The sequence below is a fragment of the Solanum tuberosum genome, unplaced genomic scaffold, assembly GCF_000226075.1.
Source record: "Solanum tuberosum cultivar DM 1-3 516 R44 unplaced genomic scaffold, SolTub_3.0 scf00034, whole genome shotgun sequence".
NCBI classification, from domain to species: Eukaryota; Viridiplantae; Streptophyta; class Magnoliopsida; order Solanales; family Solanaceae; genus Solanum; species Solanum tuberosum.
This window is the reverse complement of record NW_006238962.1, coordinates 1,508,761-1,523,953: the sequence shown is the minus strand read 5'-3', so window position 1 is coordinate 1,523,953 and position 15,193 is coordinate 1,508,761. Positions and strand designations below refer to the sequence as shown.

At 32.7% G+C, this 15,193-nt stretch overlaps 3 protein-coding genes across 3 annotated transcripts in view; 1 reads left to right on the top strand and 2 right to left on the bottom strand.

Annotated features, from left to right (window-relative positions):
• Window positions 1-4,111, bottom strand: part of LOC102587124 (uncharacterized) — a 12,604-nt gene extending 8,493 nt beyond the window's left edge. The window contains exon 1 of the mRNA XM_006342502.2: window positions 4,019-4,111. The gene's annotated coding sequence lies outside the window, so the exon portion shown is untranslated. The remainder of the gene's footprint in view (window positions 1-4,018) is intronic.
• Window positions 4,112-7,318: 3,207 nt separating this feature from the next.
• LOC102586779 (GDSL esterase/lipase EXL3-like) lies at window positions 7,319-12,097 on the top strand. The gene is made up of 5 exons (XM_015306606.1): window positions 7,319-7,652; window positions 8,265-8,395; window positions 9,937-10,170; window positions 11,089-11,347; window positions 11,581-12,097. The coding sequence occupies exons 1-5, from the start codon at window positions 7,388-7,390 to the stop codon at window positions 11,772-11,774; spliced, it is 1,083 nt and encodes a 360-aa protein (XP_015162092.1). The 5' UTR covers window positions 7,319-7,387; the 3' UTR covers window positions 11,775-12,097.
• On the bottom strand, window positions 11,889-13,807 carry LOC102578844 (peroxidase 64-like). Its single transcript, XM_006342648.2, has 4 exons — window positions 13,547-13,807; window positions 13,271-13,459; window positions 12,984-13,146; window positions 11,889-12,869 (listed from the first exon to the last, which is right to left on the bottom strand). Exons 1-4 carry the CDS (start codon window positions 13,754-13,756, stop codon window positions 12,472-12,474), a joined length of 960 nt encoding a protein of 319 aa, XP_006342710.2. The 5' UTR covers window positions 13,757-13,807; the 3' UTR covers window positions 11,889-12,471.
• Between the last annotated feature and the right edge of the window lie 1,386 nt (window positions 13,808-15,193).

The following is a 15,193-nucleotide window of genomic DNA, read 5'->3' as shown; positions in this document are numbered from 1 at the left end:
GAAAGAATTTTTATTCGTCCTACCGATGGACATACATTTAAAATCCAATCAATGGATCATGTTTTTTCATTCGTCCTACCGATGGACATACAATCCAAACTCTACCGATGGACATACATTTATATCCCACCGAGAGATCATTTTCATTCGTCCTAACGATGGACATACATTGATATCCTACCGATGGATCATCTTTTTTTTATTTGTCCTATCGATAGACATACATTCAAAATCCTATTATTAGCTGGTATGGGCCTCTGTACATTCTGATTTCTATTGAAGTTTGGAGTTGGTAAAATGGAATTCTGATTTTTTCCAGAAGATCTAATTCCCCAGGATACCGATGGACATACATTCAAAATCCTACCGATGTATCATCTTTTTTCATTCGTCCTGCCGATGGACATACATTCATATCCTACCAAGGATCATTTTATTCGTCCTATCCATGGACATACATTCATATCCTACCGAGGGATCATTTTTATTGGTCCTACCGATGGACATACATTCAAAATTCTACCGATAGATCATCTTTCAAAATCCTACCGATGAATCATTTTTTTTCATTCATCCTACCGATGGATATACATTCAAAATCCTACTGATGGATCATCATCGTCATTCGTCCTACCGATGGACATGCATTTTTATCCTACTAATAGATCATCTTCATTTGTCGTATCGTATGAGATGCTACCTTTTTTCCTATAATTTTGTCTCTACTGATGAGTTTCATCTTTGTTTTTTCGAGAACATCCAAGAGGATGCATTCTCAATTGATCCACAGGTGTAGACTACTTTAACAAAGACTCAACGCAGCATGGAACCTTTTGGAGGCAAGTCCTAGATCGATTTCCACGACATTCTAACCATACTTTTATATAAAGGTCATGTGTTCGAACAAAATCGGGTTTGTCAATTTTCGTTGTCCACGATTTCTTTCATCAATCATATCCAACGAAAGGGACAGCTGTTGACACCCAATTTTGGCCTAATATTTTCAAAATTCATAATTTTGAAGTTTTATTTATTTAATAGTTTAAAATAATTTTTTATAATTTTTAAATAAGTTTATCGACAACTATCCTTATTTATCAAATTTAGGATTTTTTATCAGTTAATTTTAAAATTGCATTTTTACATGTCATTAGTTACATTCATTATTTTTTTTTTATATATTCATTTTATTTGTTACATTCGTTAATATTCATTTTGCTATTCTGCACAATCTAAAAATTTATTTAAATATAGATAATATTTTATACACAAATATTTTATTGACAGGTAATTTTGATCCACAATTTTAAAAATAGTGATATTGTAGTTTTCAACTCCCTATATAAAGAAAAGTTTGTCTATTAGGTTAAGGGAGGACATATTTTTTCAAGATTGAATAGGGTAAAAACCCTAAAAATTCTTTGCTCTCATATTTCCTAACCGCCGCCACCCTCAAAGGATATTTTTATCGAACAAGGCAGCAACTAGCTTGCCCTTCTTCTTGTCCCTTTACCCTCGTTTTCCAGCGATCAAGCAACGACCAGCTACAACCATCCAAACACTGCCTCACGTTACCAGACCCAACCCCAAAACCCCATCCCCATTTCCCTTTGTTCGCTGCAACTAGCAGCTCCGGTGAGGAGTTTCAAGGCTCCGATGAGCCGGAGCAAACATAAGCCTGCCAGTCCTTTTCCCTTCCCCTCTTCCATTTTCGATTTTTTGTTGTTTTTGCAGGTATTCGGCAAGGTCCCGAGCTCCGGCGAAATCACAACCCACAACGAACCCGTCACCAAAAAAGGGCACAATCAGAGAAGCCAACGAGCATTAGCTCCGGCGAAATTCCAACGAGCTTGAAGCTCAGGCGAGACTTTGACAACTAGTCGCCAACAAGCTTCACCGATAGGTATTTTCTGTCAAAATTTTATCATCTATTGTGTGTTGTTTGTTTTGGTTATGCTTGTTCTGCATTTAGATTGATTTTTTATGATTTATTTTTATTTAATATTTTTTGGATGTTGTATTTGTATTTTTCTCCAATTCTTAGATCTGTTTTTTGTATTTGGCTATTATTTTTATTTGTTTTGGGTTGTCTTTCATGATTTTATTATTATTGTTATCACTATTTATTGTTGTTATTATGGGTGTATTTATATTTATATTATTATTATTGTTATGTTGGTTTACATACTATATGTTATTTAGTCACATTTAGAATGAGCGTATTTTAGTTTAATTATATTTTGTTATTTAGTTATAATGGTTGTTGCATTCATTTTGTCGGTTACTTTACATTAATTTGGCACTAGTTAGGATGATTTCTCTTTCTTTAGTTATTTTTCAGGTTGAATTTTATTGTATTTGTTTTATTTTGTAGATGTTAAAAGTTTTTTTTTTTTTCCAGTAAGGTATTCTGCTTCATGAGCACATGTGTTTTATTTATTATTATTATTATTGCTACTTTGTTGATATTTGTCTTTCTTTATTGTCGTTGTTGCCCACTTCCTTCGTAGAGTTTACTTTTTATTATTTTGTTCTAATTTAATCAATATTACATACATGTTAAGTGGCCAATGAGAAAATCTCTCCGTCGATTTTAGAAGCCTTCCCATTTTAAAAGACGGAAATTTAGTTTAGATTTATATAAGAAATTAAAATGTTACCAAAAAAGGAAAGAGGTCATTCTTTTTGAAACAGACTAAAAGGAAAGGAGGTCATTATTTTTAAATGGAGGGAGTACTTTATATTGTGTTTTTGGTAAGTTTTTATGTGATTTCGTGTTTGAAAGATGCATGTTAAAATTGGCCAATGAGAAAATCTCTCCGTCGATTTTAGAAGCCTTCCCATTTTAAAAGACGGAAATTTAGTTTAGATTTATATAAGTTTATGTTAAAATTGGCCGATGAAGAAATTACCGTCGATTTCTAAGGCCTCTCATGTTAATAAGACGGATGTTTATTTTTAAGTTATTGTTTAATTCATTTATTTTTAATCATATTTATTTAGTACTAACACTTTTACTAAGTGTCTTTACAGGTACCCCGAAGTCGCTTCTCATCGAAGCCATTCAAATAAAGTTCGAATGTTATATTCATTATTATGTATATTGTTGACGATAGACAAATATTAGATCGTTTATCATATTACTTGTTTACTTTATTACTTGTGTATATTGCATATTTGTTATATTTGTATAATATTTTTACATCCTCTTCAATTTGAAAAAATGAATTCAGTCGGGACCCACTGTTGTGGATTTCGAAGGATGCCTAACACCTTCCCTTCGAAATAACTTGAACCCCTTTCCTAGAATCTTATGGTTTCGTAGACATTTTTAATTGGTTTCCTAGTTTTCCTAAAATTAGGTGGCGACTCTTTTAAAATTCTTATTTTCTTAAAATTCTTTTAAAATTGATTCAATTGATTATTTTTTGAGTCACCGCGACGTTTCGCCCTATTTGAATAGAGTAGGGATGTAAACACCACCAATGGCTTGCTTGATTTCCAACAATTCCTTATCTGTCCTCACATTTCGATCATTCATAGTCTCCATCAATTTCTGCAATTGCTATTGAATCTGCAAAAATTTGTTATCTGCGTCCTCTGTCGATCCTTCTGTGTTCTTATTGCGAGTCAAAGCCATGCCGAGGAAAGAAAGCTCTGATACCAATTGATGCACTCACACTCAATCGCGATGATAGTAGTTAATCTAGGAGCTAAGGCTCGAAGAAGATGAAGGCTAATTCAGGGTACAACCGAGAAGATTAGCTAAGAAGATGTAGAAGAAGGAAGAAAGAATACATTGATATTATTCATGAATGAGTGAATTAGTACAATTCCCATGTATTTATACAACTAGTCAATGGTAAAATGACTTAAAGAAGAATAGAACAAAAGTAACTAACTAACTAATTTCTTGACAGTTGAACAGTGTTAACTGCCTAACAGTTCTAACAGAGCTTTCTAACAGATTTTCAGATTCTTTTACATTTATTTTAACTCGACTACATATACTTGCATCAATTATTTCTAGGGTTTCTATAATTCAACAGAAAAATGTCTTATAAGCTAAAAGAGGAACAGAATTATCGGCAATTCAGTGAGCCGTGAGAGTATATATAGGCAGAGGGGCTTCCAATGAGTGGACTAGAACAGAGTTCTATTTTTGGTAATTTATGTTGCGATCCAAATTTAATCAGAATTTCAATATAGTCTTCGAACTTGTCTAAAAGATACATGAATTGATACCTCCAAGCTTGTCTAATAGTCAACTAGTACATATTTAACTTTGCAAATTATTTACCCCACAAATAACATTTTGGAAGTTTTGCTCTAAACTTGTGTTAAGAAGTCGTGGGATCGTAACTTGCTACTGAAAAAATAATGTTATGTTATTGCGACTCTTATTTTGAATAAATTTGTTCTCATTAAAATGGCATAACAAGATTAGATCAAGTTGTGTGCAAACACATGGTAGACGAGTTATGCCATGATCTCCATTGTGACATCCAACATCTCTTTCTTCACCTTCTTAGCCATCATTTGTCTCAAACATGGCATCTATATCTCCGACTTGAAAGAAGAGAGTTTAGGATTTGAAGGAGACCAATGTGTCAGCTAATAGAGTCGGTAGATAAAGATTTAACAATCAAATGTGCCTAGAAGTGTTTGTAGACAAACATTTGGTCTAGTTAGCATCTATGTGTGTTTCGCTAACAATTGAATGATAGTTTAGATAGGATACTCAAATAACTCAAGTATGAAACTAAAAAATGGGTGATAATTTAGTTATGTTTTTAACCCTTTTAACTTTTTTATTTTCCGATACAAGGCTCTCTTGATTTCGATTGGGACTTTCTCAAAGGGGGGATATTTTTGTCCTTTCAGTAATTATTAAGATACATACTGGCTGTATATTAAATAGTTTCTGAATAGTGCTGAAACTTAAATAATGGTATTAAAATTGGCTATTCTTGCACTTTGTCCGTAATTTAAAGACAAAGCTCAAGTTCAATATTGTCTTTTGAGCCCAATTTGAATTTGGGCTGAAACAAATAAACATGCAATCCCCCAAGCCCATAACCGTGACACTTGACCCAACAATGAACATTTCAATCTAAGTTCTTGCATTGATTTCCCCTATTTCGGAATGATCTTTAATTTTCGCCTTTGTTGCTCATTTAATAAAAAATTATCGGTCTGAGTATCCTTAACTATGACCTAATTTCACAATTTGTCTGATATAAATTATGTACTATGTAATTCACAAGACTAAATATAGAGAAAACTCGCAACTTGTCCAACATATTCTGTAGAGAACTTAAGGCATAATTTTATGAGTTTTGAAACTATATTTATGCCTCTCTCGACATAATTTTTGTCGAAACTAAGTTATACAACGTGTGGATTATAAACTGCTAAATTTCTCGAACTCTTCAGTTTAGGTGTTGCACTCGTGTCGAAACGACATGGGTGTGGGATCCGTATCGGATATGGTAAACTGACTTTGGGTACTTAGACCAAAATTGACGGATAAATTCGAGACAAAAGCAATGAATTCTATAAACAAAACAAAAGCTAAGATGATATTGAAGAAAATGAATACCTTGTATATAGAAATTCAATCTTTTTTCTTACATCTCCTTATGAGATTCTCCTTTTGTTCAATATTTTCTCCTTGATATCCCTAGTTTTCTATATAATGTCTTATAATTTAGATATATTATTATTATTTTAGATGTTTGATGAATTATTTTTAGATGAATCCTCGCACTCATATCCGTACTTCAATTCATACCCCTAAACCTTAAAATTTAGTTTAGACCATAAAGAATTCGACCTCTAGATCCACGACTGTATTGGACACTCACGCCCCAGTCTGGGCAACTTAGATGAACTAATGTATATATACTTTGCTTTTAGTCTTTTGTGGATGATCCGATTTATGGTAACCATATGTAACAAATAGTATTTTTTATATATGTACGTACCATGTTGGGTTGGATTATTCCAAATTAGTTCAATTTTTCCAAGAAAACCAACCAAATGTCACACATTAATGGTGTGAATTAAACTCAAGGGTCTAAAAACAAACTCGTCTGATAATACCTTACAAGTTGTTCACCAAACCACTTCCATTTCAAGTTTTACATTTATGTATTAGGGTTTTAAGTCGTGTCGGAATCAAAATTTTGCACTAAGTAAATTCAAAATATATATATAAAAAAGAAGTAAATTACACGCGAAAAAAAGTTAAGTTTAAGCTAAGGTGATTCAATATCTATTACTCCTATATATTAAAAAATAATTATGACATTATATATACAATATAATTTTTTACGACAAAAATTCAGATGAATCTCTTATGCCCCTCGTTTCGATCCTGATTTTAAGATGAATCATAAGCTTGAATTTATTTATTTTTTAAGTGAAAAGATAAAATGGAGTATGATATGGTAGTCCACCAACCTAGAGCAATGTGCTGGTTCATTTGAAGCACAAGTCAAGACCAACCAACCTTACCAATTTCATGTACATTTTCCATGTCTACTCTATAGTCTCTAGATTATAAGTAACTCATCTCTTTAAATATTCTATCTATTCCTTTTTCCGGATTTAATTTATAATATATCGAGTAAATTTTAGACGCATTTGAAAGTCATAATTTAAAAAATAACGTAAACTAAAACGTATTTTTGAAGGGGTTTAGCACCTGAAAATTATAATTCATAGGACTAAAACATAAATTAAACATATTTTAAATATAAAATTAATAAAAGTGCGATAGTTTATGAGTTTTGATCTATTATCTCTAAATAATATAAGAGGAAATTTGTATTTAGAGTAAATGTTTCTAAACTTATAGTCACTAGGCAAATTTCATAAAATGTCCACCTACGACGCCATAGACAATGACATGACTTACTCTTTTTGTTCGTAAATAAAAGTGTGTTCTCCGTATAATTTAAACTTTTAAATGAGATGGATCATACAACTCAACATGATGTATCAAGGTAGATATGACTTCAAATATCGTCACCCGTGATATATATATAAATATGAATTGATTAATCATAATTTAGAAGTCTATATACAAACACATGTCATGTATCTATTGGTCTGATGTAAACATCTCACGCATGTAACAAGCCCAAAGAGTCGATCAACTTATATATATAGTCATAGGAATTGATAAACTTCAAATTCTAAAATCACACGTACAATAATCAACTCAATTATTAATAATGTACTATTCTTTTTTAGATCTATAAATAACATAAGCCCCCCCTTACTAAGTACTCAAGTCAAGTCTACCATTTGAAAGCTCAATTTGGACTTATAATACCAAATTTTCTCTTCTTCTTTCTTTGAACACAAAGTGAAAAAAAAAATGTTGTATTCTTGTTCATCATTGCTATTTTCTTTACATTATGTGATGTTTTTGTATCTACTATGCGAAGGAAAGACGCAACTGCTATCCAAAAACTCGACTATAAAAGCCGTTTTTGCTTTCGGAGATTCCATCGTTGATCAAGGAAATAATAACAATATTACAACCATAGTCAAGTGTAATTTCTCTCCTTATGGGAAAGATTTTGTTGATGGAAAGGCAACCGGAAGATTTACTAATGCCAAAACGCCCGCTGACTTGATAGGTACGTCTTTTCATGTCTACTTCAATTGTTGAGTTGATTTTATCGTCATTCAACTTTTACTTTATTGCATTAAATTTACTGGAACTATTACGTCTTATAACATTATCAATCAAATTTGTTGAAGTATGGAGATTTGAAAATCACTAAACTATTTTTTTTTATTGAACTTTGCCTAAAAATCATAACAAGTTATTAATTTTTATTTTTTTTTGGTAACAAAAGGTTATTCAACATTAACTTTACCTAATTAGTAAGATTTTTTTTTTGATAAAAAAACAAAAAGATAAAAAATCGGGGAAGGGATTATAAGGTGGGAAATCGAAGGCTCATTAATAAAGTAAAAGTTTAGGTATTCAACTAACTGAGATTCAAATGTCTCTTACTCTGAAACAATGATTTTATGTGAAATTCAAGAGAAAATGGATGACTTTTTCGTTACAAAAAATAGTTTAGTTAGTAATTTCGTTCTACCTAAATAAAATTAACTTTTTCATTAAAAAGAAATTAGCAACAAAAATGGAAGTTGAGTATCCATATAATACTTTCTTTATCATATTTTAGTTGGGATTATATTTTTGACTTGATTCTAATATTAATATTTATTTATATTAGTGGAAGAATTGGGAATTAAAGAGTTGATGCCAGCTTATCGTGACCCCAATTTGCAAGTTGAAGATCTTAAAACTGGAGTAAGCTTTGCCTCAGGAGCTAGTGGATATGACCCTCAAACAGCTTCTATTGTGGTAAGTATTAATACTTTTTTATATTTACGTTTAAAGACAAAAAGACACAATTAAAGTTGTCATGTATTTGCATAAAGACACCTTAACTTTCAAAGTGTCCTATCACCCCACATAACTATTTAATATCGTTGTAAATGGGCCATTTTGACCCATTCCCTCGTCTGGGTTGTTACCACGCACATGAGGCGCGTCATTCAATGTTTTCACTGCCATGGACCAGTTTAAAAGTGCCACGTGTCATTTTCTTTCTTTATTATTAATTATTTAATCAATTTATGTCATCTTCCCCAATTTTAAACCCAAAATAGCCATTGGTAGCCCTAATTTTTCGATTTCATGGTTTTTTCCATAGCAAGATCAAGTGATTTCAAACACCTCTCTCTCCCACTTCTCTCTTGCAACCGCCTTTGCCTTTCTCTGTTATCTTCTTCACTCCAACAACACTAAACCCCAATAAAACAAGAGATTTCAATTCAGTACAGTTGCCCCTACCGACTAGTAGTTGGTGTATGGAATCTGAAAAACAACACATTGCATTCCGTTTCTCTTCTTGAATTTGTGCGACTTGGAGTTTGACTGGATGAGCTCCCCATGCCTTTATTAGGTGAATTCAACCACTTTTGAATTTTGTTCAAAGAACAGGGTCGGGTCGGGTCGGATTGAATTTTATCATAGGGAGTGAGCAACACGCGCGAATACATAGACGAGGGAATGGGTCAAAATAGTCCATTTACAAAGATATTAAATAGTTCTGTAGGGTGATAGAACACTTTGAAAGTTAAGGTGTTTTAATGCAAATACGGGACAACTTTGATTGTGTCTTTATATCTTTACTACTCTTTATTCATATATACCATCCAAAAAATATTCACACAATAGGATCATTTAAAATCTAACAAGTTTAAGTGGTCTATACTTAAGAAAATGACAAAATAATCCCTTATGTTTAATGATAGCTTCAAAATAGTCCCTTAAGTATCACCAAAACAGTTTTCATCCTTTTAAGTTTATAAAAAATGATTACTTTTTGTCTCTTTCAGATATTTACCAAACGATCAAAATTGATATTTTTTTCCAAAACTAGAAACATCAAGTTTTTTTTAAAAAAAAATATCCAAAAACCACAACATAAAAAACTACATCAAACACAAAAAAAAAAAACAAAAAAAAACAAATATTGCACTAGACTCTTGAAAGAGATTAACGATATCATCTATTTTCACAATTCTGATTAAATTCAATAATTAACATTTGATAAATATTTAACGAATACAACAAAAGTTCATCTTTGATAAATTTAAAGGACCAAAACTGCTCAAATAATATTTAAGACACCATTTCAAACCTACCACCAAAATTTAAAAATTCATTTTCTCATCTATACTTAGTATATAATAATTTAGGTGATTACCTTTTCAACATATGTCCAACATGTAAATTACTTTTATACCATCATATAAACTCATCATAGTATTCAATCTAGTAAAGTTTAAATTTCATCATTTTTCTAATTATATTTTTTTATGATGAATTTTTTTCAGTCAGTAATACCACTATCTACACAATTAAATTATTTTGAAGAATATATTGGAAAGCTAAAGGGATTAGTTGGAGAAAAAGAAGCCAACAAGATAGTAAACAACAGCCTATACTTAGTGGTAGCAGGCAGCAATGACCTTGCCAACACTTATTACACAATTGGATTAAGACAAAAACAGTATGATATTGACTCATATACTGATCTTATGGTGGACAAAGCTGAAGATTTTATCCAAGTATGTATATGAATAATTAATTTTTTTACTAATTTATTGCAATTTATGATACGTATTTTTTAACGGGCTCTGAATCAACTGTTAGGATATATTGTACACTATTGTGTGTACCTTTGAGCTATCTCAAGGCTTTTGAGCTCTATGGTTTTGTCCCCTTGGGCTTTAACTCAAAAAATGTCTCCATGAACCATAACTTTTCATTGATTTGCACGTTTTGTCCTTTAAATGGATTACCCTTCAAACGAACGGGTACGGGCACGGACATGGAATAGGGGCAAAAGTGTAAATAACCCATAACTTTCCCCTCTCATTGTCAAAATCATAGATCCAAATGAATGAGATAAGAATTTTATGTCTTACTCATCCAGTGTTGTTCGGATTGAATTTCAAAGTAGAAAAATTCCTTGTCGTAACCTACACGAATGGTGTAACAACTGTCTTGTTGTGTGTGACATGAACTAAGTGAAATTAAATTCTCCAAGAAGAATGTGTCCTAAGACAAGTTTTATAGCAAACCCCCTTTCAAGCTCACTAGCCCCTCCTTACGAACTCGGCGTCTTCCTTGAGGTTTACCCCACCACCGTAGTTGGAGAAGTATGACTCTGATACCACTTGTAACAACCCAAGTGCATCACTAAGGTATTGTCCATTTTGACCCGACTCCTTTGGGCCTCCTTAAATCTTTTGGTCCTCATGGTTTTGTTCTCTTGGACTTTAATCCAAAAGACACCTTGACAGTTGATTCTTGAACTCACCCTTACCACGTATCTTCTAATTCGCATCAATAATTTGCAACTTGAGTCATAAGCACATATTTTTTTTAAAAACAAATTTATACCACTAGACAAAGTGCATGCCATCAACACATCAATTTGCTATAGTCAATTTTATTTATTCATCTTTTTTTAAATTTGGAAGGAATTGTACAAGTTGGGAGCAAGGAAAATAGGTGTTTTTGGGATTCCACCAATTGGATGTATGCCATGCCAAAGAACACTAAGTGGAGGTTTAGGTAGACTATGTGTGGAAGAACACAATCAAGCTGCACAATTGGCCAACACTAAGATTTCACTTGCCCTTAATGGTTCACTATCCAAGAAGTTGCCTCAATCCAAGCTGGTTTTCATTGACATCTATGATCCTATGCTTGATCTCATTCTCAACCCTCAAAAATATGGTAAACTTTAATATTTTTCAAATTCATACTTTTAAATTTGAATCTAGTAACGTTCAAATTCTGGATCCACCTCTGACTGTGGAATGTGGATGTACTTTAGTATATAAAAGAGAAAACCTTACTTGTCTTCTAATTTAAGTGTTAAAAGAAAAATGTTACTCATATATTGTATCAAAGGTGCAAAATGTGTTTCATTTTGTTTATATAATTTTCGGGTACGTTTGTATTATCAGGATTTGAAGTGGTAGATAAAGGATGCTGTGGTACAGGAAACATAGAGGTAGTCATATTATGCAACAGATACATGAGTAGTACATGTGAAGACGGCTCGAAATATTTGTTCTGGGATAGTTATCATCCCACTGAAAGAGGCTACAGGATCCTTGTTGATCAAATGATCAAAAAGTATATCAATAGGTTCATGTGAAACATGAATATCAAGATTGAGGATATTTCTTCCTCCAAATGTTGAAACAAAACGCGAAAAACAAGTTTGCGCCTTTTCATCCATCCTTCATGATCACTGTCCTAATATCTGTTCTTTTTCTTAATGTTCTTTTATACAGAATGTGTTTGTGTCCTACTCTGTATATCTTATCTTTTTTTTCATTTAGATACCTTAAAGGATTTTGTATTAGTGTGATTGAATAAAGTCATAGTGTAAAGACTCTTTTTTATACTTGTACAACATTCTCAAATATCGCATCAGTAGCTAACGAGAAGCCAATGTGTACTAGTTGACATGTTAGTTCAAGTTCCATGTTCTATTTCTGTTATAATTCCAACTAAAGGTAAGTTGTTTGGTATCCACTTTTTGTCACTATGCTTTTTCAGGGAGGCTTCGTCGATGACTTTTGTTCACATTTTGTGTGTTGTTGCTGTGCAACTAGTCCAAGAACAGAACGGAGGTGGAGTCTGGAGATGACGAGATTATCTGGTGCCATTTCTTTACCTATTAGTGTTTCTTACTGTGAACTAAAGAAGAGTTATATTATATGAAAAAAAACAAATACTTCACTCTACATTCCAATTAAATCAAGAAAGGGAAACAAGATAAATATGTCTTTTGCTCAGAATAAACAGACTTAAACAATCAAGAAAATCAAACAAATTAAAGTTCTTCATCACCTAACGAATCTGCAGTCTAGTCTAACTTCTTGTCCATTACCACTGATACTACTCATCTTGATCATAGAATTGGCGAATGCTTTAAAGAAGTCATCTTGAGAGCTAGCATACTTTGAAACTAGTCTTTTGGTCCTTGAATTTGTGAGTAGAGATTCATCTGAAGTGAAAAGGCTCTTGCCATTCATTAGTAGCTTGTAGTAGGCGTTGTCGAATAAAGTTGTTGTAGAATCCATCGTGGCACCTGCATTTCTGACCTTGTTATGCGCGGGGCAAATGTTCTGTAGACTGGCTGCAAATGATGCTTGTAATGTTGGATCAACATTGTGACGTTTGTCGAATTTGTGGATTCTGTTTTGGAAGGAAGAACAATGAGAGAATCCAAGAGTATGTCCTCCTGTTATCAAAAACAAAACAAATAGCAATTTTGTCACGAAAGAAATCTTGAGTCGTTATATATAGTTCAAATCGAGGGCTGTTAATACTAGTAAAGAAGAAGAGAGTTGCTTACCTGAAAGTGCAACCAAATCATCCAAAGAAAGTCCTCTTTGGGCAAAGTTTTGTTGCAGTTGAGACATGTTGAACGTTGGAGAAGGTAATTGTCGCGTTTCAGTGGCTTTAGAGACTCTTCCATCTTTTCGACCTTTAGGAACTTCCCAAGTAGGACCTCCAGACTGAAACAAATATGTCCAAAAGTATTAATTTCATGTTAATGGAGAAGTAACATTGCCTTTTTTGGCTGCTAGGAATATTTTTCTTATGGTAATTAATATCATGTAATTCATTTATAGAACTTACAAGAGCAACAGCATCACGAGCAGCGAGAGCAACAATATCAGCACAAGAGACAACTCCAGGGCACAAGTCCTCGATTTGTTTCTTAACAACATCGATGACATAAAATGCGTGCAATGAAATGTTAGGAGGTCCATCTTTCTCTGCTTTGTTGTTTCTTGTTGAGTTCAGCAGCACAGAGCCATCACAACCCTTTCATTATACATAAAAACACATACAATTAGTTACTATATAACTAGCAAGAGTCAAAAAGTAGGGATCAAAGAAGTAGAAATTTACTCTAACGAAACAATCATGGAAATGCATCCTTAAAAGCGCTGCTGGAACTGTTTTATCATTCAACATAGCATTCTTGACAACTTTGGTAATTGTTGACTCTGCATTAGGACATGTTTGGTCGTAGTAATCGGAGCTCAGTGCCTTAACTTCAGTACAAAACAATACAAAAGCAAAGAGTAAAGCAATACAACATGTTGGTACTGTCATCATAACTAATTCTGTTTGCCAAATTAGTCTATCTTTCTTTATGCTTAGTTTGGATTTAGGACTTTGTTGTGAGCCATTAGGATCACATACAATGTGCATTTAAAGGGAAGAGATTGTAATAGCAGACACAAAACTACACAAAGAGTTGTTACTGAAATTATTGGTTATGTTTGTTAGTAAGTTTGGTCAGCTAAAACCATATGCAATAACGAGTTCTCGTTATCAGGTCAATGGAAGTGGAGGAAGAAGATTCACTTTTAGGTTTGAGTAGCAGTTACAAAGTGCAGTTTCTGATCAGGCAAGCAAAATGACTTAACTTTTACTTACTTTAAACAGAGGAATATTGTTGTTGCTTTAGTGGATATGGTTGAATGAATAAAGTATAGATTGATTGATGACTATTATATAGTTTTTGGAGTTTTAATATTCAGAAAATACTAATATAACACATGACCATGTTTATGAGCCTATTTTGCAGGGCCATAAATAGTGGATTCTGGTCAACTACCTTTGTCACTGTCTGTTCTCGAAAAAAACTTACTCACATCTCGTGTTTATACTAACCTGATGAATGCATAACATGTGTTTTCATATTAGTTAATTAGTACACATTCTCGACTTAATTTATCACTTTAGTCATAGTAGATTTATATGGTTTGATGAAATCAACGGAGAATTTTACCCTGTGTTGACAACCACTAGGCAAAATTTCAAAAAGGGTTGTTATTCGACATTAAGGTTTGCCCCTTGATCATGTCACATCATTTCCTAGCTGTAATAAACGTATTAGTATTCGTAGTATTACTGGACAATGATATAGTAATTCTTAGAGAAACCATATTATTTGTGCAGCATTGCATCATGTGTAGCAAAAACTAGAGAAATTTTAGTTTTCTTGGATCGCGATTGCTACTAGTTCTTGCAAATCTCTCACATAACCTACGGATAGTTGTTTATTTTGGCATTTTTGGTCATTTTAACTACTTTTTCTTCAGTAAACTAACGCGTAAAATAGAAACTTTAAGTCCAACTTCCATGTTCTTTTTGTACTATAGTTCAAATTAAAAGGTAAGTTCTTAGATTGTCACCTCTCACTATGCTTTTTCAGGTAGGCATCGTCGATGCCTTTTGTTCACATTTTCTGTGTTGTTATCTGTGCACCAGTCCAAGAACAGACGGAAATGGAGAGAAAGGAGGTTATCAGGTTTTAAATTCTTTACCTGTTAATAAGTCTTTATTATTGTGAAGTAAAGAGCATCAAGAAAAATATTCCCATTGTGTTAATGGTCAGTTAAACCTGATTTTCATTTCTATAGATTTTCCAGTGTTGTTCGATTGGAGGCCGTTATAAACCAACTTAATGAATACATAACATACGTCTTCACATATACTGTTATCACAAATCGTAGTTCATAATACATACTCTCCCCTAAATTTATC